Below are 24740 nucleotides of genomic sequence, written 5' to 3'. Positions count from 1 at the left end.
GTCACCAAACTAGGGATGATTATCATTATAAGTGAAAGAATTCAAACCAGTTCATATTTATTGTGAGGTTTCACTTTTTTTTACTTAAAAACAATGATCATTCCTAAATCTTCAAATACCGTACAGACGCAACCAACTGAAATTTTGAGCTGCAAATTTTGGAACTTATTTGCTTTATTGTCGTACGTCGGAAATAATGCCTGTATAGCTCTTTAGTTTGCTGAATAAACTAAATATGTGTTTGATTCAGCCAGCGAATAGTTAGCTCACACAGGCATTCGAGAATTTTGTTTCCAGCTTTTTGAAGCAAGGCTGGGGGAAAATACATCAATGCTTAGTGATTTGAATTCACAGAAGGTGTGTAGTGCCCATTAAATTTTTTTCGGTGTTACTAAACCTTTCACAGTCAGATCGGACCATTCGTTTTCCGTTTCTGTCCTGTCGGGAAGTGTGCGTTAAGCAACGTCTCGAGAGGTTGTTCGCAGCTTTGGTTACAGTCCCATTCTCGACCTAATGCTTTCTTGTGCGGTATTGTCCTTAGATCGAACATTCTTTACCCTTGCAGTCTCTGATGATTTTCCTACTTCTTTTTTTGTAAATATTGAGTACTCCTCCCAACATTCTGTGGCTTCCGTTAACTTCACTAGCTTAAATTACTCCCTGACTTGCCTTCTGTGAGTTCCCAACTCGAGGGTTCAACCAACGTGTTGTGGTTTTAGAGGGCACGAAGCGAAGTTGCTGTTGGCCTTTTCTAGAATCTTTCAGTTCATAAAATTTTATTATAGCGCCTGCCTAGGTTTGTCAAAAGATTGGTGTGGTTTGCATGATTTTTCTTTTTCCAGCCAATCAAATTTTATTTCAGGGTTGAACAGTTTGTAAAACGTCTTTCATCAGTCTTATTTCTTAAATCAAACACATACATATTTTTTCTATCCACTCATGAACTGGCGTATGACAAATTTAGACTAAAATTTAAATATAGCTTAATTATGTAAATACATAGAACACATACGTATGTGTGTATATCAACCAGCTTAATTCCTATCCAGATTAACTTTTGATATACTCTTAAAGGTGATGTAATTTAAAACACTCGGAGCATTTAAATGGAGTGAGTCACTGAGTTATATTTGTAAAATATACAGCTTCGACCACATAATTAGGGACCGTACATTTTTATAAGTTTTGACTATTTATTTTTAATAATTTTTTTTTTTAATAAAAATATGGTGTATACCACAAAGAAATCCATGCAACTCATGGTTTCGAAGCGCGTACAAGATTTATAAAAAATTGCCAAATTACAAAAAAAAAATGGTCATCAAAATTTTAAATTTTTATTCAGAATTTGTAGAAAAAATTCTAATATCGACGGCCTTAATTTTTAAAATGTCCTTATATTGAAACTATCAAGCATTTTCTTCCTACAAAATATTCTGAAAACACAACTCCAATTCATAGCCGCCTTAAACTTTCACAATATTGTGCGAAGTTTTTCTAAAAGTTCTGATTAAAAAGTTTAAATAAATCTTGTACAAGGCTTTAAACTTTGAGTTGTATGGTTTTGTTGTAGTATAAGAAACACACATTTTTATAAAAAAACGTAAACGTATATTATTCATCTTGATAAAGCGAAATCCACCGATGAAACAATCGGTAGCGTGTGCATATTTGTATTTGCTTAAACTATAAAAGATACTTAAAAGAATAATAAAAATTAAAGATTCCTATTAACATTTTAATCTATATACAGACTGCCTTAAACTTTTGTCACTCAGTTCCTCTGCTGACGCACAAATATAACATTTATTTAAACAACTGTTTCGCCTTCGCGATAAGAATTACCTAGAATTTAGTCGTGTTTACATACACATACATACATATATTTATCAACAATAACCAACAGTAGTTTTCACATCCAATTCTCCAGCCAAAATAGTGCAAAATTAAATTTTTGCCATCAGTTTGCAATTTAAAGCCGCAGAATCAACGTGCAGTACGAGAATATTTAAGTAAAAATCGCAGAACATCAAAAACAAAAACAAAAACTCTTAGAGCAAGAAAATGAAATTGTTTTGTGCATTTATCGCGTTTATTGCATTATTCGCCGTTGTAGCTGCTAATTCTACACTAAGTCATGACCTCATATTGGGTACGCGTATACCAGGCGATCAACATTTGATACGCAAAGTCGCCTTTGCTAAATCGGCTATAATGCAAAAGAAAAGGGGTGACTTTATCTACGAACAGAAGGTGTGTTAATTAAAAATACGTGTTTTGTTGCAGAGTGTTGTGAAACTAATTTTTTTTTTGTTTTTATTTCACCTTCGGCTTTCTTTTAGGGTGTACCAAGGCCGGCTAAAATTACCTATGTGATGGTTAAGGATCAATATATAAATGGCAATGGTGGCTATGCGACCCTGACTAATGGTGGTCCTGGCTTTGATCATGTGGAGATACATTTCACTAGCCAATGGTGGCGTGGCTATAATTTCGTTATTGACGTTTATGGCATTTAATTTTTTTTTAACGCTTGTTCTTAGGTAAACTAAACAAACAGTTGTTAAAATAAATTTCATATTCGTGAATTAACAGAGGAAGTGAGCAGACTGTGGACTCAAATGTTAATTATTTAGTTTGTTTTCTATGCTTTACGTATATATAGACTTGGAGTAAATTAGTTTTGAAGAAAAGTATTATTCTTAAATAAAAATACTTAGTATTGGATGTGTTGTGTATTTATTAAATAGTGGTGGTGAGCAAAATAGTCACCCCTTAACTAAAAACAAAGAGAGAGTTAATTTGTTCTAAAAATTAATATAAAAAAACTGTTATTACTAGAAGCCTAGAATTTTATTTAGATAATTAACTTCTCATCAAACCTTATTTTACTGTATTACTTTTAACCACTGAGATGTTTATAAATAATTGCTAAACAAGGTGAGATATAACTGGAGTTTATTAAATTTTTGCTTATAATTTGACAAAAAACTCGTTTTTACTTTCGATCGATTCATAAAATACTTTGTCATTTGTTTCTGCCTTTTGGAAAGTAAGGCCAGTTATTCATGTTTAGTTCTGCCATGTCCTTCTGAAGTTGGTCCTTCCATTGCGTTCATCAGCACTTCTGACTTCGTTGTCCACATTTGAGATGTATGAATATATATTAGAGCGGCTCAATTTGTATGGGAGTCTTTTTCCACTATGTGCGTATAGCACTGAAGGATTCTGCGTGTAAGTCTAAACAAATTTGGATCAACAATCAGTTTAGAGTTTTGGCTTAGTGTCGTAAAGAATGACTTAAATTTTGTATACAAACATGCTGTAAGAGATTTTTTGGTATAAGGAATGCATTTCAGCACTCATATTTGTCTTAAAACTTCCGCCAGGGGCCGCAACATTGAAAATTTACAGATTCGTCAAACTCCAAATTGATTTTAGACCCATGATTTCTTCGGCCAATTTGCTTAGAATTACACGAAGAATCCCTCTATGCTATAGGCGCATAGTAAAAAAAAAAAATAAATAAATAAAAAGTTGACCCGTCCTAAAGTATATATATTAAAAAAATACAGAGACGTTTTTGTCGAGTACAGTTCTAAGCAGAACCGGGAATTTAGGTTGGTTTCGATTCTAAAAAAAGATAACAATAATAGGCACTATAAAAATAAGCTAAACAAAAGTATTAAAATATTTTTAAGAAACTTTAATTTTTTTTATATTTTTATTATAAAGTTAACTTAAGAAAATAAATAAATATATTATGGGTATTCACAGAAACGCGTAAATGCCTCGTATCCGCGTAAACCTCGATTTTCCTTACAAAATCAAGTATATTTACGAGGTTTAAAGTTGACCAATGCAAACACTACTTTAGATGAACTGTATATCCCCATTCCTTAGTTGATATTTGTGTGACAAAAATGTTATAAAAATAAAGTACATGAAATTTAATTTAGTATGCATTTTCCACGTTAAGGTTTCAATTAAAACAAAGTAATGTTGGCGCTGCTTTTTTAACGTATTCAAATCGCAGCTGACGTGGTTTTGAAAGCGTCAGAAATGAGGAAGAAAATTGAATAAATTCATAATAATTAAAAAAATAAATTAAATTCAAAGAAACAATAAAATAAAATAAAAAACTTTTTAAAAGCCTGGTATATGTATTACAAAATTTTTTATTTTATTTATTTTCCACTTTTTAGTCTTGTCTGTATAAAATTTTGCAATAAGTAGATATTAAAATAATTCAACGATATTCTGATACGTAAGTATTCTAATTTAGCAAATACATTTTTTTTTATGTATGTTGTCCATAGTGCCATGTCATCTTTAGTGCCGAATCTTTTGAAGTGTGTTTTTTTTTAGCTCTTGCACTTATTTTGGAAACTAGTTTGGGTTCTCCCGCAACCCGTTTTTGGGTTTGGTTTTCCGTTCTTTTGGAATCGAGTTTCGGTTCGTCTCGAACCATTTTTCGAGACTTTAGGAATCTAGTTTCAATTCCATTAGACTCGGTTCTCTGGTTCGTATTCCTTGATTTTGTGCATCAATATTTGGTTGGTTCTCTTGACAAGCAAGCCTAGTGGAAGTTGAGATGCCTGACATCGAACGGCTGAAGATATGTGCTCAACGTTATTTTCATCATTGGCTCTATATCATCATAAGTCTTAAAACGATACTAAAAATTTTCATAAATATAAAGATAAAGATAATCTAAAGAATTGGGACTGAGGTTGAGATTTGCATTAAGCCTAAGATAATTTTTCAAATTATCATAAGCGAGCTTAGCAGCTTATTATAAAAAAGCTGAATAATAATAAAGCTCCTGAAAGAAAAAATAAAGCTAAACTTTATAAGAAAGTATTCTGCAAACTTCTTCCTCTCTGGATTTTTCTCTATGAGTTTTTACTTTTTCCTTGTGTGGGGATCACACTCAGTTTTTTATATCATGAAAGACTTTTCCTTATGTACCCCTCGCCTTTGAGCTGATATTTTTTTATGAAGCTTTCACTATCAAAGCGTTTTACTGTACATCTTTGAAGTATTTTAATATTTCTCATGAATTTTTCAGGCGCGACTACTAACACTAAGCGCCTAAATGTACACTATGCACTGCTGCATGTACAGAAAAATTTGCTTTATGAAATTTATGAAGTTTTTGCATATACCCTACTCAATTGCCATATAACAAAAGACAAACTCTAGCATGAAAAAACGCTTACAATTAAACATACTAAAAATTTGCTTGCCCAACATAAAAAGTAATTAATTTTGTTTTCTGTTAGCGTACCACAAACAAGCTCCCTCGGCCAGAGCGTCGCTGGAAATTTCAAAAATGTTTTGATTTATTTCAAGTAATTTTAAGGTCTTTGTTGCAAGCTAAGGTCACTTAAATCATAATTAAGAGATTTCAATGGTTGTAGTGGCATTACAGTAAAGCGAAATAAATTATGGCGCCTATGCGCGGCATTAGCCAACATTTGTACAAGCAAGCACTTGTGATTGCCAAAGAGCCAGTGAATATTGGTAAAGCAAACAGATTAATTTGCATACAAAAAATTGCAGCCAAAAATACAAACCTGGGTGGGTTTAAAGTCTACTCATATACAAAAAAAAAAAAATATTACATAACCGAAACCCAGACCAGAAGCGTAAATATAATTCGCTGTAACTCAGATGTGTCCACCTATGCACATTAGACCGTACCAGAAAAAAAGGTTGGCGTACACATTCAAAGTATTTTGGCAAGGCGACTTGAATACCGATTGGTCACTGACGTGGTAAAACCCCCAACAAATATGACAGCTGTGGCTTTTTGAGTGTGAGGGGCGCTCTCTACCGCCTCCCTCGGCCAGAGGGACCTTGCAATGGAGCATGTACTATCTATCCGAGAGTATATCACAAGTGATCAACAGCGCAAGAGTATCTTTCCTAGCCAATTCGTCAGCCACACAGTTCCCTGCTATGCCACTATGACCCGGATGAGCGTAATACATAAGCATTCTGACGCGACTGAGTGAGAGAGCAGACATTCCTTAACCAAACTAGAGCCCACCTGCAACGCACTAAAGGCTCTGATGACGGCTTGGCTATCAGAATAAATGCTCACCTCCCTGACTGTCATCGCATACCTGAGCAGGGACTCCACCGCTTTCTATATGGCAGCCACTTTCGCCTGAAATACACTGCAGCAGTCCGGAAGCCTGAACTTAATTCTGATGCAAACCTCTGGACGCCAGGCTCAAACCACCCTTGGGCGAAGGTAGGCAGAGAAGAAGCTGCTATGAGCCATTTCGGTGACCCAGTAATCTGTGAATAGCAACAGGGATATCCGTGCGATCAGGGATGAAATCGAAGGCCCCTAGAACTTTAGAGAGAACTATTCGCGCCGCGGCAGTTTTGCCTGCCTGCTTGACATACACTGCGTTCAGCATTACGGTAAGTGCCAAAGTGCGAGTTATCCTCAGTACCCCACTAACGCAGCTCGTTTACGTCCTCCAGCTGCTTAACTAGTATAGCCTTTACAAGTGAGTTACACCAAACTAGGGCGCCATAAAACCTACTAAACTTGGCTACGGTTTCGTAGAGCCAATAGACAACTTTGGGTGAAATATTCCATCTCTTTCCAATGGCCACTGATCCCTTCCCTGTCCTTTTTCGATGTTTGGCCTCCACGACAACTTCTTGTCAAGGACCAAGCCCAAGTACTTGACCTTGTCAGACAGTTGTAAGCTCTGACCTTCAACTGAGGGAACAGCGTCAGGAAATTTATATTTTCTAGTAAATAAGACCAGCTCTGCCTTACCGGAGTTGACGGCGAGGCCACTTTTGGCCATATTAAGATGCTGGTTGGTCAGTTCATAAAGCGCGTCCAACATCGTTTTCTTAGACAATTACCCGACAGCTCCTCTAGTAGATCGTTCAGCAGTACGGCCCAGAGTAAGGGTGAGAGGATACCTCCCTGCGGGATGCCCCTATTCACGATTATCTCCGGCAGGACATTATTAAAAGTCACCTCGTTATCAAGGAAGGCTCCTACCACAAAATATTTGTGAGTGAAGGGCGGTTTCTAAGGAAATGAGAGGTGTACGGCGTACTTTTTTTGTTTGCTTTTAAGGTGATATGGTCTAATGTACGTAGCTACATACATACATAGATTCGCCACGATAAAACTGAAAGTTAAATAAATGTAGACGCCAATGTTAAAGCAAGAGCTAAAAATAATAACTGCGTACTCGAAACGAATTATCAGGGGTGCCATTTAGTGGCACCAAAATGGAGCTTTGGCTTATATTATAACGGTCAGGTGGGCTTAACGCACACATACATGCAAGCGACACTCTGCCTCTGTCGCCGCAGGGCAATCAACAAATGTTTCAGTGTTAGACCAACAACGCAGTTAATGCGACTTCAGCAGCCAATAGTCAAGGAACAATGCTGCGGCGAGGGTAACTTTTTTACGGTAGCTACTTTTTACTGGCTCTAATCTCTAAACAAATGGCTACTCTATAGTTTGGCTAGGTTCATTTAATTTTATTTTGCGTAAGCGTGAGTATGCCCTCAAGGAGCTTGGCTGTGGATTTCAAGCGCTGTAAGTACAGTTTGGAAAAAAATTTATTTTCATTTTTTTGGCTGCCTTGCCGGCCATTTATTTTTTCACTTTTGTACTTGTTAAAAGCTTTGTTTGACATTTTTGTTTTCATTCACCTATGACAATAGGCTAGTTGTACTTATGATGTTGCCCAAAAATGTTTGGGATTATTTTTCATAAGCAAAGGTAGGAAATACGCACAGTTCCTGTATGCAGATTAAAAGCTTGGTGTATTTAAATTGCAGCGCTTATAATTTTACCTTTTCACTATGCAGTTCTGCAGAGTATTCAATAATGTAATATTCGGTAGAAAAGACAAATTTTGAAATATTAAACTGCAATTTTCCGATATGTTAAGACTGGAACGCAAATATAGAATACTGTTTTACTTCAATTTTATTTGAACAAATGTCCTGAAGAAAAAGCAACCTTGTAGTATGTATACGGTGACCATCCGTCCTGTATTATACGGGAAAGTCCTCTTTTTTGACCCATTGTCCTGGTAATTTATTTATTTAATAAGGAACGCCAAATGTTCTGTATTTCTTTTAATGTCCTGTATTTGTCCCGTATCATCATCATCAAATAACTAAATAACATTACCTCATTCAAGAATCGGCCAAACACGGCCCATGGCGATTCTTTTGCCCGATACTAGCCTCGGAATCGGCCGATTAATTGGTCGGACTCTAGTTTCGGCGCCTTAACAGCTCATTAAATGACATGCCTATGAATGAGTTTTAAGTGATTTTGGTATATATATGATCGTAATTTCCTCCATAAACAGTTATTATTTTCTAATTTGAATGCCTGTGATTCGAATCGAGAAATATATACAGTGACCAAAATAAAAATTAAGACTCGACATTTTAGTTAGTTTTGGCTACTTTTCCTTAGCTTATTTAATGTTTATTATTTATTTGATGAAAGTAAAGCTCTTTTCCTAACAAAAACCATACAATACCAAATTTCCAACTTTGTGCAAGAAAAAAATAAAAATTTATTCTTCAAACTTTTTAATTAGAATCTTTAGAAAAAAATTTAGTTTGCAGTTTCGTAACTCACTAAAATTGAGTATAATAAAAGTGCGAGTGGAAAGTGCTACTCATTTGCATATTTTTCAAAAAAATGGTCGAAAATATTTACATTGTATGAAAAAATTGAGTAACACCGTAAACAAAAAAATTGCCAAAAAATAATGGCGACTTAAGATTGCACGTTGTTATACTAAAATTTAACGATTTTTTTTTAACAAATTTTACGGGATACAAATTTCGAGAAAATGATCCTACAAATTTGTGATGTTGCTATAAGGATACTGTTTCAGGGCTAATTTTTGTTTTTCTTATGAACAAGACAAATTTGTTTTAACAAGGGTTAACTCCTTGCTCCATTTTGGTTGCCCATTTGAAAATACAGCCCAGTGCCGACTCCATCAGCTCACTAAAGAATGCGTAACACAACCAACCTTTCCAGAAATTTCAACATGGTCCTTCTGAGAAAATGAAGCAAGAGCTACGCTATCATTGATAATCGAGCTTCGACTCTGAAGAAAAGTGAAAAGGCACAACCACTCCCTTACTTGCCAGAATGCCTTCCTTCGGGTAAAAGGTACAAGCGGTGGATTTACACATCTCGGGGTACTACAGTTCAACCCAAATATCACTGTACAATGTTATCCTGCAGGAAAAGTAGTCGGCGTTTCAGAGAATATTATAATATTATATTAAAATAATGACCATAGGTTCCCCAAACTACTTGGTATGCTTTATCGTAATGTCTAACAATGGCTGACCGTGGAGAAGTCCAGATAAAAGTTTCGTTTCTACTAGGATCAAAGTGTTTTCAGAACTTGCTTACTTGGCCTTCAATGAATTCACTATTTCGGCCATTCGATATGGCATTGGTGATTTTCTGTGTCAAGGGATTTCTTAAAGTGAATTTGCTTATTAAATAATAGGAAGTTTTGGGTGTTCATAGCTTCAACTTAAATTTCAATTTCTACGCTCTATCGCATGATATAAATATTCGTATGTAAGTAAGTATGCAGCAGTGTGTTGCTTAGAAAATATTTTATCAGAATCGAGAATATTTTCATTCAGAAGGAAAACAAAAAATGTTCCAATGCCAAATTTACATATATGCATACATATATGTATGTACGTACATATTTATATATATGTATCTTGTGCGTGCGTGTACACTTGAAATTTACGTATTATCATTTTTAATGTGAAATTATACACTCGAGCTTGGAACTAAATAAATCATGAAAATAAACAAAATTAAACGTTTAATCATAAATTTCACATAAAATATGCATGCATATGCATTTGCAAACATATTTCCAGTTCCATTAGGTTCGCTTTTATGTTTATAATCAGATATTTTGGAGGTCATTCCGTTTGCTAATTTTTATTTTACATGGAATTTAAGCCTTTAGTGGAGTGAGAAAAGTGGAATAAGATTAGCTGTAAAAGCAAGGCCATGAAAATATAATAACCAATAAGTAAGCAAATTTTTTTTTAAACATCAAAGTGAGCTATAAAAGGTAGAAGGTTATCAATTCGTCGGAATATTTTTTAATTATTTTTTGTTATATATGTTACCGCATAACTTTGGACCACGTTGACCGATTTCAATAATTCTTTTTTTTTTTGAGGAAAGGAGGTAACTCGGAGGTGGTCCCATACTAATTTGGTTTAGATCCAATTACTCTAACCATCGCTAATTTCAAAAATGTCTATGAAAGTTGCCAAGTTCAAACCCAAAAGAATATTTATTTTACAATAAATTGATACCTTAATGTAATTGCATCAAAATTGTCGAAGCTAAGCAACTCAAGCGAAAATACGGCCTTGAATTTATATGTGTGTATGTTCCGGACTTCCAGATTTTTTTAGCAAGGTAACTAAGGAATTCATCAATATTTACTAAAATTTGATATATACCACGGTTAGCACAAAATTTGTCTTTCATTAAATTTTAGAAAAATGGGCGTAACACCGCCCACTTATTTCATATATGCGTATCTCAAAAACTACTTGACCGATCTCGACTAAATTTGATACACACATTGTGGTTAGCCTCCTCAGGCACTGTGTTGAATATTTTTGTTTCGCGAAATTCCCTATTTAATATCACTCCAGGATAAATCTCGCGCTTTGATTTGACACAAAAAAAAAATCCACCGAAACACGAAAACTTTATACTGGGTCGCAGATTATGAATACGTATGCCGTTTTTTCAGATCAGGTAATTTTCGCAAGATATTTTCCCTTTCATGAAAAAATCAAACTTTAACAATACAAGGAAGAAATTAAAAAAATAGCAAACCTTTTATAATTTTTTCTCATTTGTATTAAAACCTGTCCTTTTGCCAAGGAAGCTACTAACGATGAGAAGCTATTGATAAATAAACAAATTTTGAATGGTCAAATGAAAATGTGCAATAAATTTTTATAGGAGCAGGAAATAATGATACTCATACACCGTATTGTACTTGGCCATACACTGAGCCAAAAGCACAATGGTTAATTCAACCAAGTTATGGTTTGATTTTTTCATGGTCAATAATTGTAAGAAATGTGATTCAAGTTTAACATTTGAGAATTCTGATTCGTATATATGGCAGAGGCTGAACGTGCAGAGGTGCTTGCTGTTAATTGTTTCCAGCAGTACGATACACAAAAATTGATTCAGCTTGAACAGTTGAAGACAAATTTATAAAGAGGCTGTAGCTGAGTGTGTAGAGATGCTTGCTGTTATTTGCTAATCCCGTCAGAGTCAACATGTTAGAATGATAAGAAAAATCTTTGTTTTGTATCTCCGACTTATGAAAAAGCATCTGTGAAGTGCAAAACTTAAACTTACTCAAACGAGAGAATCGCCAACCAAAAGTTTGGTTAATGTAAACAAAATTGTGGTTAATATTATCAAATCATTGTTGAAAATATCAATCAAGGCATTGTTAATATTAACCAAAAGTCACGTTGATTCCTTTTCAAGTTTGATTTTGGTAATATTAACCAATTTTTGGTTAAATTTTCTCTCAGTGTACACGTACATACTCCTATATGGCGTATGCCTAACATGTTAAATTTTATTTATTTATTTTTTTCATTCGCAATGCACTTTATCCACAAAAACCGTATACAGATGCGGTTTACTCGGTATTCGAAAAATCAAGGTTTCCAAAAAGAAGTACACAAAAATTAGTCCAAGATTCACCATTTTGGGAATTTTATAATTTTTTTTAGGGCACGAAATGTTTCATATCGTAAAATGACAAACCATTCACTACATAAACAAATACCAGTTCAGGTAAAATGCATATTGGCAAAATGTCAAATGACAGAAGAGTTCGCTTTTCCAAGCGCGAAACGAAGAACCCATTTTGTCTGCATAGGTACACTGGAGCGCTCTCAACTACGTAATTATTATGTTATGTTATGGTTATTTATTTGAATGCATCCTCATCTGATCGTATTAGCTTTGCTTAAACTTAGTAATTATACAATTTTACATACATACCGATATAAGTCTGTACGATTGAATGTGTTATACTTATGATGAGGGGAACACATGCTCGCTAAAGCAAACCTCTCATAAGTCATATGATGGCGTCTGCATATTTGAACAGATATTAGATGTGATTGTTTGGGAAGTGCGAAGATTAATTGCGTGGCACGGATTGGATTGAGAAATAATTTAGTTGGATAATACAGTTGAAATGAAGGTAATAAATAGTAAAATTCCAGTAAGATTGAAAATTAAGTAAAAAAAAAATTTAACAAATAACATTTAAGTTTTACTCATTCGAAACTCAGAATGCAAAGGTAAAAGGAATGAGAACCTAATTCTGGCTACCATCGAGGTCGGCACTATCTCAGTAGTGAGATATTTGAGTAACATAACCTCCAAAATTCCCGGTGAGGTTAAGTCTTCTTTTAGTTAAAGCGACTTTAGTGGCGAGTTTAGTATTGTAAAACCAGTAGATTTATCTGATTGATATTCATGTTGTAGGTATGTTCGGAGTAAAATTTTCGAAGAAAGTCCATAGCAAATTCAAATTCTACGATTAAATCTAAGCAAAAATAGCGAACAAACTATATGTAAAAAATGACGTTTGTAAACGAAAAATTAATTACGTTCAGAAAAAACTATATTACATTGATTTTTCTTTTAATAATTGGGAGGGTCAAACGTCATTTTTGCTATAAAGTTTGTTCACTATTTGTGCTTGGAATCGAACGCAGAATTTGAATATGCCATACACTTTTTTCGAAATTAAATTACACCGCCCTAATGTATATTAGAGTGGTCCAATTTTTGTATGGGGGAAAAAATATCATCTTAGAAAACGGGACACCCCCGTAGATTTTTACTCTAGGCAAACTTTTAATTTTCTACTGTAACCAATACAGGGTGCTCAATGGCCTTGAAATGCGCCACTGGATCGCTGTGGAAGTGGCTGAAATATTGATGATTTTTATAAAAAGCTACTCTTGCCATAACAACTGAAGCTTGAGATATTTTTTTAAGTAATTTAAATGTTAAATGTTCTTAGGTTGCTTAAACAATTGTTTGATTAATAAATGTACAAAATACTTCTAGAGTAAAATATTAGCATCATGAGCATCCTCTAAATTTATACTTACAAACGTAAAGTTTTGTAGCACCTCTTTCGGATGGAGGACAAATTTTGGAAGGTGCTCCAAAGCCTATCTCAGAAAAAAAATTTTTTTGGACCACTCTAATGTACATATATGATGCAAGTAATACTTATCTTATTTTACCAGATTTTAAAAATGCACCAAAAAAAAGGTACATTTTGACCAAAACGTCAACCGTGATTACTGGCAGTCTTTAAGAAAAAATTAGAGCTTATATTACATCTTAATTTAGCCTAAATGTGTGGTTTGAAATCAGCCATTTGACGGTGTTTATACTTGATTTGCATTGCCTTTGACTTCTCATAAATTGAAAAAGGAAAACAGAATTAATATAAAGAAACACTGCATGCATTATATTTTTAACACGTTTTGGGCTATTTCTTAGTTAAGCTAAAAATGTGAAAAAAGTATAAATTACAAATTTGTATACCCAAAATGAAAAATGCCAAATGTCAAAGGCAATCAAAAGCTTTTGTGTTTGAGTGTGTTCAGTAAAATGGTAAAACAGCCCTCAATATCCTTGAAAAGAAATCATGTCATGTCAAGTCTGACTAAGTCTATCGTGACTTAGCATGGTATGGTTTGGAGGCGTCAATATATTCTATAATTAAGCTCTGCTATATACATATGTATGTACTTATGTAGGTATATCGATTTTTGTATGTGTGAGTGTTCCCCTTATGTTCTGGAATTCAAATAAATATAAGTGTATATACGCTTACGAGTATGCTATACTCGCTACTATCTCGTCGTTCTTAACATGTAAACCATCAAAAAAAAAAACATAATAAAAACTGCACCGTTAATAACTTTGTTTACGGTAAATTTCACGCCTTGCTTATAGGTTTTCTCATTTATTTTCATTTGCGTCTCTGAAAAACAAACATAAAAGCAAAATGTAAATATACAACTGTAAGGCCAGCATAATCTGACCTGCATCCTGACCTGAGTGTCCTTTTAACAAATTTTACTAACGGGTTTCTTTGCTTTGCTTATGCTTACTTATCCTCTTTACGATGTATGTACTAATCGTTTTTTTTTTGTATATTGTGTGCTTTAAAGCTTGCTGCTTTCTCGTTAAAACTTACGCATTCTACCTTGGAATAAATACTTAGTATAGTCGGAAACTAGTTCTTTTTAGTGTGTCACCAGTCCATTTGATTTCAGAAAACTTTGAATGAAGTATTTCCTATAATACGTATTCTTTTTCCAATATATTTGAATCTAATTATTGGAATAACAGCAGCTTATAATGTGTCAGTTTTAATAAAGTCTAAAGAAGAAAGTCCTGCCAGTTATAAGTATATACGGAGAAGGGAAAATAAATTGAAATGCGACATTTTACCAAGTCTTGGCTATTTTACAAGCTTTTATTAAATTTCATCAGTTTGTAATGAAATCATACATTAAATTTTTAACCAACTTCCCGATGAGCTAGAATCTTGAAACTTCAAACTTAGCTCAGAACACGATGCCAACGCTAGGTGGCGCATATTTGGAAAATCCATATTTCTGGTCCGATATGGTTCATATACGGAATGTTTGTTAGTAATAAATAAATTATTACTTAAATGGAAAAAATAACTTCGAAAAAAACTTAGCCGTTAGGTAGTGGGAGGGTAGATTTTTTTTATTAAACACTCATAAAAGCTTGTCTTAAAAGTGTATAATTTTTTAGTCACTTGTTCCTTTTGTTTATTTAAGGTGTATTATTTCTTTCTAATAAAAAACCAAATTTTTGTAAAAATTTTGAAATTCGGACTTATACGGGTTTTGTTAGACAGTAAACTATACTTTCAAAAAAAAAAATAATAAACAATAAATAAAAAAGACTTGTTATTCAAAACTTGTTAAAATATCCCTATTTATTTTTACATCGCAGTAAATGTATAATATCCATAAATATTCAAAAATCAATGAAATAAAAAAAAAAAGTTTTTTGAGTTGTTACATTCTATTAGTTAGTAAATGTACGGTATTTAATGCATACAAGCAGACATATGTGCTTATAGCCGAAATATATATGTACTTACATACATATGTATGTATGCATTTTCATAGAGGCGATGCATACTATAATTCACGCCATCCTTATATTTGTTTGGGGCTGCATTTCGATTTGGCTTTCATTCCGGTGGTTGTCGGTCATTGAACTACAAATCAGAAATGCAACTGACTTGTGGCTGGCTGGCTGGCTGGCTGTTCTGCTGTGAAGTCATTATTTGCAGTCTCGTTTTATTTATAAAAAAAAGAAAAAAAAGAAAAAAATCAAAATCAAAACATACCTGCGAATTCTTTGCACTAAATATGAAAACTTAAATCCATTAAATGCCTCATAAAACATTGAAAACAAAAGATTAAATTAAGTCGTAATTGTTGTTATAAACACCAACGTGATTTATCCCTAGTTGTGAATTTTGTTGCTTAATCTACTTGAAGATATGTTGAGCTCTGGGCTATTGAGTACGATTGTCATTGTGACAAGAATAAAGGTAGTATATACATACATACACTCGCTCCATTATATCTGCGTACACCCTTGATTTTTGTTTTTAATATTCGCAATATTTTGCAAGCTATACTTTTTTGTTATTTTTGTACAAAAATATGGTTCATGCTGTAAGCAGAATTATATAAATCAATCTTTCAAACTGTATACAAAATAATGGAAAATTTAACAAATTTTCATCAAAATTTTAAACTTCTTACTGAGATTAAAAAAAGAATAAATCTGGTACGCAGTTTTACAATAACAATGTACAAATTTGAAGTGGCTAAGAAATTGGAGAAAAATGCCTTGAGCGTTAATAAAAAAATTATTAAAAATCAACGCGATTTCATAACAATTTCAAATTTTTTCACTGTTATATTAAAATTGAATGGGCTATAAAACTGCGTACCTTTTTTTTAAATCTGAGTAAAAATTATAAAATTTTGATAAAAATTCGTAAAGGAATAAATTTTTTAAAGGAATAAATTTTGCGATTGAGCTGACAATATACTTATTTTTGTAGAATTTCAATAAGAGTTACGTCCTTCTACTGTATGCAGCGTAAATAAAAAATTTTGTCTGTCAGAAACCTGCCGACCATCAAAGTAAACTTTAGAAAAGAGCTTAAGTAAAGCTTTTCTTTCATAGAACACTTAAATTTAAAGCTATAAAATGCTTAAAAAGAACATTCATAAAATGTGCTCCAAAATAAATTATCCGCCCCAATATTAATTACACGCGAAATAACTACCGCCGAAAGCATCGTATTTAATATTTTTTCCATAAACATTCATATACTATACATCAATGTGTATAAGGGAAATTTTATATTCGACTATAAACTAACCAAATATGAAAACTCATCCAGGCGGATGACGCCACAACCGAAGCAAATTAAAATTATGTAAATAAAAAAATGCAATATGCAGCATTGCTCGCGCCAACCATTTTATACCATTTGCACATATTTATTTACAAATATGACTGTACACTTAATTGGCGGCAAGTTGCCAATACAACATGTTGACTTAGCGCTTGGTGGTAAAGTCCTGGAGCCATGTAGATGATTATATTTTTGCAGTGAACCGAACGTGTGCTTATAGTCGATTGGAGCTAGTACGTATGTATATATTAGCAGTCTACGACAAAACGATAGCACCTCAACATTTTGATCAGTTTTGACTAGTTTTCTCTTGTTTGTTTTATGTTCATTATTATTATTGGCTAACAAAAATGTCAATGACATTAATATAGAGGCCAAAAGTGAAATAATATCAGAAGTATTGTGGAAATATTGTCGTTGACATTAATACACAATTGAAAAGTGAATTAATGTCAGAAATGTTAAAAATCATGCGAGCTCTACGGTGACGCGTAATATAGCGCAGCGGCAATAACGTCCATGGACACTGTTTCTTATCGTCCATAGACAATAGTATTACCTTTTCGATAACGCAGTAAAATCCATGTACGTTATTACATTCAATTTCGTCCGATTTCGATGAGATTTAGTTTTTTACTTTCTCTTTTATTAGGAATACTTAAAAATAAATTATGTACCATTTTCAAATGCATTTTTGGACCACCCTAGTACATTGTGTGAAATTTTATATTTATGATATTTACTTTTCCCTCTGTAAGCCCAACAGGTTTTTTTTCAACTGCAAAAAAAAATTAAAAATTTAAAAAGCCGGGAATTTCTACCAAACTGTTCTAGTCGAAACTGTTTAAAAATGTGTACTTTTGTCGCAGGCTGTAGGTTCATACGAACATATGTATGTACAAAATTAATATGCTCACTTGCTCAGACTTTATGCTCAATAAAATTATAAATCAATTGTTATGCTAGCTGCACACTTATACAAACAATGCTTGCAAGGAATGCTTGCATTTCCTAAAGGCATGCGGTACTGACATATGTACATACGATTCTTTTTGAGCAGTCGATTTGATTCAGGAAATTTAAATTTTTTTATCATTTATGTGTACGTATGTATGTACATGTATATTTGAGCAACAAAATGCTTTTGGAGCATTGAGTGACCCCGAAAATAGCTAGAAATTCAATAAATACACATTAGCGTTCATTTCGTATGCTCATTTGAGGGCTCCTCATAAATGCTCATACACTTATGCACATACGGTGCCGAACAGAAGTATTGGAACAGTGATTTTTCCGCAATATATGCAAAGTTTTTTATTCTAACTTATTTTCGATAATTTTTTATAAAAATATTGTTCATTTTACACCAGAAAACATAATAATAAAATCTCTAAACTTTGTGCAAAACTCAGGAAAATTCATGAAGTTTGCACACTAATTTGCAACTTTTTATTCAGATTTTTTAGAAAAATTCTAAATATGCAGTTTTATAGCCCATTCAAATTTAGTATAACAAAGTGTAAGTTTCAAGTCGCTAGAAAATTGCGTTGATTTTTGGCAATTATTTTTCACGCAAGTCCTGCCATACAAAGTATACATATTCGACAATTATTTTTTTTTTTTATGGAGAAAATGAGCAACACCTTCCACTAAAAAAATTGCCAAAACTCAACGCGATTTTCTAGTGACTCAAAACTTTCACTTTGTTATACTAAATTTGAATGGGCTATACAACTGCATACTTAGAATTTTTCTAAAAAATGTGAAAAAAAGTTGCAAATTGGTGTGCAAATTTATTGAAATTTCCTGACATTGAATTTTGGACAAAGTTTAGAGATCTTATTTTTATGTTTTTTTGGTGTAAAATGAACTATATTTAAAAAAAAATTCACTGTGCCAATACTTTTGTTTGTCGCTGTACAAACATACATATTTATGTATATGAACACCACTTTACCATTATTGATCACACATCCTCATGGATGTGGTCAGGAAAGTTTCTGAAGGGAAAATAGGCTAGCGGCTAAAATGCGAGTACGTTTACGTGCAAACATAAACATGTGCTTATGTTTACGATTTTGTGTACATATATCCACTAAGTATAACATCCGGTAAAAAGTATGAGCGCGATTTACGGCTTCCATTTTAAAGTTTAACCTTTTATTACTCAACTCCTGAGAAGAAGACAAATTTAATATTTTTAAGATTTGTCAAATATTTTTCTTATAAGGGGGGAAACTGGCCAAGATGTTATTAGCCTCCCTTATAAATGATAAAAGTTTCTTGGTAGACGAATTTATAACCTTAAGAGGACCGAATGTGTGTGCAGTCTTAGTCTGGCTAATGCTGGACAATCACAAATAATTTGCTCCGCCGTCTCCTCGTTTAGGCCAATCCGACTCTGAATTTATGTGAGAGCGCAGGTGATAATGGCTGGCTAGGTAACCAATAAGCAGCTTGATGTTGGCTCTGTTCAAGGGTTTTACATATTTCCTATCAAAATAGCCAATCAGCCATTTCCAAGCTTTTTTTCCGCCTCGGCGCCCGGCAGTGCGACCGAAATATAAAAATGCGAACCGATTTCGAAGCTTTGAAGAAACGATTCACAATTTCGTACTAGGGGGATTTCAGGTTAACTAATTACGAATTCGCTGTCAGAATTGCAAAATACAAAATCCAAAAAGTATGAAAGTGAATAGTACGAAATCTTTTAATACAGATCGATGCCCTCTGATTCGGATGGAGTTTTCCTTTGCTTTAAACAGGCAAAATGAAGAAAATGGTCATAAGAAGTTTTTTCCGCTCCTTTAAAAATTTTAAAATGGGACTTAGCAACTTTTCATTATAAGGTAGATATTTCTACATTTTAAAATTTTTTAGTTATTAAAATTCAAAATACACCCCGGTTATAATTATAAGCGCAACACATATTGAAAAGTTGTAACCATTTGTTAATTTGTTATCTAAATTTAGATATTTTTTTATAAAAACGTATTTCATTCTTTAACGAAGACCCAATAAATCCAAGTTTCAAACTTTTTGCAATGTTGAAACTAAATCAATCGAATTTCGTAAAAATTTCGAGCTTCTTATTCAGATTTCTTAGAAAAATTGGGTATGCAGTTTTTTGCTTCACTTTCTACCTGTGGACCTACATGGTAAAGTACAGGCAAGCTGTAATGCTATTAGTTTAAATGCACTAATCAAATGAAGTGACGCGTGGTTTGGACACGCTAGAATTTTGGAAGATCTTCCAGAAGAATTCAGGCTCCTCGACTACACAGTCCCGCCTACTGGACTTAAGAATCACTTCCAGACAAGGATGCCTTCAAGGGAAGAATGGGAGAAGGATTCGGTGCTGATATCGTATTCTGCCTCGACAGAGATCTAATGACTCCAAGTTGAATCTGAAGGTAGGAAGTGCGGTATACTCACAAGAACCCTCAGGTGGCCTTAGTTTTCGTCTGCCAGATCTCTGTAGCGTTTTTCAAGCTAAACTAACGAAGCTGCAAGATAGCTTCTCTAATTAGTCTGAAGGCGGTAACAATCAACACAGCTCGTAAAGCGGACATTCCGCTACGTTCTTGCAAACTCTGGCTGGAGAATAACTTTTTCGAACGGGCAAATATAAGATGGTCTGCGGAGCCTACTTGCAGGATAGCAGGGCATATCTGGCCTAAGCCGGACAAGCTTAGATATCGCGCTCTCCTCCGCTTGGAGCGACCGCTGTTCCTACATGTTATTGGAGTTCTCACCGGGCAATACCTGGTGCTCGTTCCTCCATTTTTCTTTTGAACTTATCTATAACTTTGTGCGCTTCATCAGAGCTACGAAATAGTTCCATATCTAAGATAAGAGGAGGGGAATGTGGAGTCTCTAATATGGCATCACAAAGGGCCTAAGTGTGCCCTCTTCCTGAGGTTTGAGAGCAGCCGAGATAACTTAACCTAACTAATCAAGGGTACAGGCCGTTACTATGAACGCTTTTCGCTTCTTGCAGGATCCCTTTAGCCAACTCAGTGATAAAATAAAGTAATATCTAGAAACTTTGTTTTTAAATTTTGGCCACATTTTGTATTTCGGCTGCAATGTGCGCCGCTCGAATCGGCACGGTTTTCTGGTAAGGGCCACTATTTCAGTAAAACTGAATTTTATAGATGCTGAGCGCACGCTTTAAAACGTTTGCCGACTCCATGCCACGCTTTTTTATTGCTGCAATATTTCTTGGGTTTGGCCTAAGATTTGAAAAGTGGAAATTAATAAATTATAAATGTTCACTGAAATATTTATTTGAGTTTCCTACTATCTGCTACTGGTGCGCAATAGTTTAGTATGTGTTCACCTTTGCTGTAGGCTAAAATGCCATCCACGTTTCAGTCGATATTTCTGTCAGTGCAGTAGGCCAATACATATGTACGAGTCATGTGCATATTTATGTATGTGTAGATCTTCGACCATACAACTATAACTTTACCAATAGAATGTCACGTTGCAATGTCACATACTACCAACTAGAGATGGGCATGGGCCGGGCCGGGAAATTGTTTTTCGGCAAAAGCTCTTGCATGCATGGGCGTGCAGTTAAATTCAAACAAGATTAAAGAAAGGACGAATTTAATATGGGAAAATAGACTAATCTCGATCGATTCCGAAAATTTAGAATCGATTCTCTAAAATCGATTATTTCGCGAAAATCTTCGATTCTGGAGTGGAATCGGAGTCGATTTTTCCATCCCTATGTGGTCCTGCCCAAAGGAGGCTCTCAACGTATTGAGGCCTTAAGGATACTGGATAGAAAGGTCATTCGGGCGCTTCTTAAAAAGACCTAGATCTGATATAAAGCTGCTGCCTACGACTATATCATACCTGCACCACCGACAAACCTCAGACAAAATTTCCAAGCCACAATGACTGTATTCGAGGATGGACGCAATGCTTGGAGCACTTGGCGATTTTTACAGTCAGTTCTTATACCAATACGGGATAAGTTCATTGAGAAACTAAAAGCTCAGTTAGTCTACGCTTTACTTAATTTAACTTACCGTAAGAAATCATCAATAATTACCCAACACCTCAACTTAAGCCAGAAGTGGAAATATTTCGTGCATTTTGTTTTTCTTTTTCAGGTGTTTGACAGTTTCGCACCTAAAATCCCACATCAACAAAAATTTATGCAAAAAAATATGTTTACGTTCATTTATTTTTGAGAAATACAAAAAAGAAAATCTGGAGAGCCTGATTCTATCACCGCTCTCGACTTCCGTAAGGCCGTAACTTAGGAATCTAAAATCTACAGATTCTTAAGTTGCTTATGGTAAGTTAAGTTTTAACTAACCGCCAACACGGTTTCTCATATAACAGGTTGGCCAAAGTATAAACTTAAATAAAGTTGCGGAAATTATGTCCAGACTAACTGAGCTTTAAGTTTGAAGCTATTTTTGCCAGCCGGATTTCGAGAGCGTTTTCCAGGCGAAAGCAATAACTTTTAGGAGGGCAGTAAAGTAAAGGGACCGATTTCTTATGAAGTAAAAATGCGTACCAGTGCTTAGGAACGACGGTGTTCGATTATTCGCCTTTTTTACAAAACCGGTTTTCGAGTTTTTAAAAAAGTTGCAATTTGAAAAAAACCGGTACGAGATTTTGAAAGTAAAAAAAGGAACCGGACCAACCGTATTATTTTAACTTTTTAAAACTTTATTGCAATTTTTTTTACTTTTTTCGGATTTCAGTAGATATTGTATGTCCAGGGTTAAATTTCTGGGCACATCAACATCAAGAAAAGTGTTTTTCGAATCGAGGCCGCCCCTCGGAAAGCAATGGTAAGTGCCCGAGTGTATTTTTGTCATAAAGAAGATTCTTCAGAGGAGGAGCGAAGATCTCTCCATTCCGGCCAAGCAAATAGAAACCGTTTAAGCGGCAAGCATTCGTTTATTGGGGTGAAATATTATATACTGTTCATCCGGTTTATTGGATATTCGAAAAATCAGGATTTCAAAAAAAAAGCCGCCTATAAATATTAAAAAAAAAAAAAATGGTGGAAACCGGTTTGGAAAAACCGAGTCAATCACCCTAGTAAGAACATATTCAGCAGTGAGCGAAAAAAGGATAAACTAGCGAAGAGCGATTCTGCACTAAAAGTTTCTCACGGGGAGCAGGAGTGAAACTGAATTTAATTGTAGAGAATTACCAGTTAAATCAGGAGTACATAAGATCCTCCTAGATACAAGATTCTGCAGGGAAATACCGTTAAAAGAAGTGAGTTATGAAACTGAAAAATTCTATTAGAAATCGTACATTACTCCAGTGACGACCAGCTTTCATTGGAACAAATTGATATATTAACCATATAAACTCTGAATTGAATTTTGGATAATTATGCTATAAATTGAAAATCAAAACCCTTCTAAGACGCAATTCGCTAATGGCGCCTCTTATTGAAAATATTATTTAAACCCCTAAATTTAAGGAAGAGGTTTAGTTAAAAACTTAACGTAAGAAACCTCAAAAACTGGATACGAATTAACGCGAGTTCCTTGTTAAATTGGGTCTAGCATCAAGCTATTTTCAGTATAATTTTTATTCTCATTGAAATATTCCACATTCCCATACCCCTGTCTTGAACCTTGGGTATGAGAATTCCTGCTTACGTCGCCAAACCTGCAACTTAATCCACCATTTATATGTACATACTTATGCAAACACAACTTCATATATACACGTGTATGTAAATGCATATGAGTGAGTGAGTGCATTATTTAGTTGAAACGTGTGACCGGATTTTGAGGTCAAAAGTTTACAAAGTTCACTCCACAGCGGAGATGCTGCAAAACGCGACCACTACTCGTTGAGTGCTATCCAAGTTTAATGCATTTCTATACAAAATACATAAATTTATCTACCACATATTCTTATGCACATTAATACGATACACGGTAACCAGAGAGGGCATTGATGCTTGAATGGACCCCAGGAATCGCAACGAATTCGCTTTAGCAGCTTATGTGTTGCGCGTTTAGTGCCATCGGGCAGCAGTAGAAACAGAGCTAGCGATGGAAAATCCAATGACATTCTATATTAAGTTCGAAATTTACTGCATTTCGCTAATAAAAATATATACTTATATAAATATATAATAAGTGTATGTATGTATGTGTGTGGAAAAGGTTGTGGAGAAAGTGAATTATAATAAAAATTGTAGCAACATTGCAGTTGCCGTAAAAAGTGACAGCATCGCTGACACTCGAGCGAGATATTTTGTACACGTACAGATTGTATTGGGGCCGAACCTGTGGCATTGACTAGCTGTGTACGAATATACTGGTGCATATGTATGTACATACGTACGTTGCAGTACTAAACAAAGTAAATCGGTGTGAGCGAAAATGTGTTTTTTACAACGCTTTTATCAACTTGCAATGTTGTGTGTCCAGAAACTTTCAATGTTGTGGATCCAGAAACTTTCAATGTTGTGTGTCCGACACCGAAAAGCTTTGCTTTGAAAAGTTCCTATAAAAAAGCATAGTGCATAGGGCGACATCTGTAGTGAATAGGGCGAGGTAGATGACATCTAGATGTCGCCCTATGTACTACGTTTGCTACAGCGGAAATATACGACACGCCATTTCTTTAAATAAAATTAATTGGTGCTCGTTTGTATGTACATACATATGTAAATGCATGTGTGTGCACCTTTCTATTAATATCGTTGAATTATTTTAATATCTATTGCAAAATTTTATTCAGACAGGACTAAAAAGTAGAAAATAAATAATATAAAAAAAAACTTTTTAATATACAACGCTTTTATAAATGGACTAAAAAGTAGAAAATAATATTTCTCAGTCCCATAGAATTTGTTTTGATCACTTTTGATTTTGAAATTTTAGCAAAAGTCATTATAAACAATCTATGAAATTGAAAATGAAAAGCGTGGGGCGCATGTAATACACTTGAATTGATATGAAAAGTAATATATGTATGTATGTATGTGGGTATATGAATAACGACCGCTTAAAATCGATTTCAAAGTTCTACTTTCGCTGTAGAAATTTTAGGTCTACGTTGTGTAGTTTGACTATTGTCAATCAAATCGAATGCTTT

At 34.2% G+C, this 24740-nt stretch overlaps 2 protein-coding genes across 3 annotated transcripts in view; both read left to right on the top strand.

Moving 5' to 3' along the window:
• LOC118743033 overlaps nucleotides 1-24740 on the top strand; it is a 191159-nt gene that overhangs the window by 2128 nt on the left and 164291 nt on the right. The gene's annotated exons all lie outside the window — the stretch shown is intronic.
• Nucleotides 1994-2769, top strand: LOC118743040 (probable salivary secreted peptide). Its single transcript, XM_036475515.1, has 2 exons — nucleotides 1994-2253; nucleotides 2343-2769. Exons 1-2 carry the CDS (start codon nucleotides 2065-2067, stop codon nucleotides 2517-2519), a joined length of 366 nt encoding a protein of 121 aa, XP_036331408.1. The 5' UTR covers nucleotides 1994-2064; the 3' UTR covers nucleotides 2520-2769.

Source organism: Rhagoletis pomonella, unplaced genomic scaffold, assembly GCF_013731165.1.
Source record: "Rhagoletis pomonella isolate Grant_MI unplaced genomic scaffold, Rhpom_1.0 Rhpom_scaffold_00007, whole genome shotgun sequence".
NCBI lineage: Eukaryota > Metazoa > Arthropoda > Insecta > Diptera > Tephritidae > Rhagoletis > Rhagoletis pomonella.
This window is presented reverse-complemented; position numbering and strand designations above follow the sequence as displayed.

What these genes read in the sequence shown, in the direction of transcription:
- LOC118743040 (XM_036475515.1), top strand. Translation starts at nt 2,065, where the DNA reads ATGAAATTGTTTTGTGCATTTATCGCGTTTATTGCATTATTCGCCGTT. An exon ending in ACTTTATCTACGAACAGAAG is followed by an intron (nt 2,254 to 2,342) that starts GTGTGTTAATTA and finishes GCTTTCTTTTAG; the next exon opens with GGTGTACCAAGGCCGGCTAA.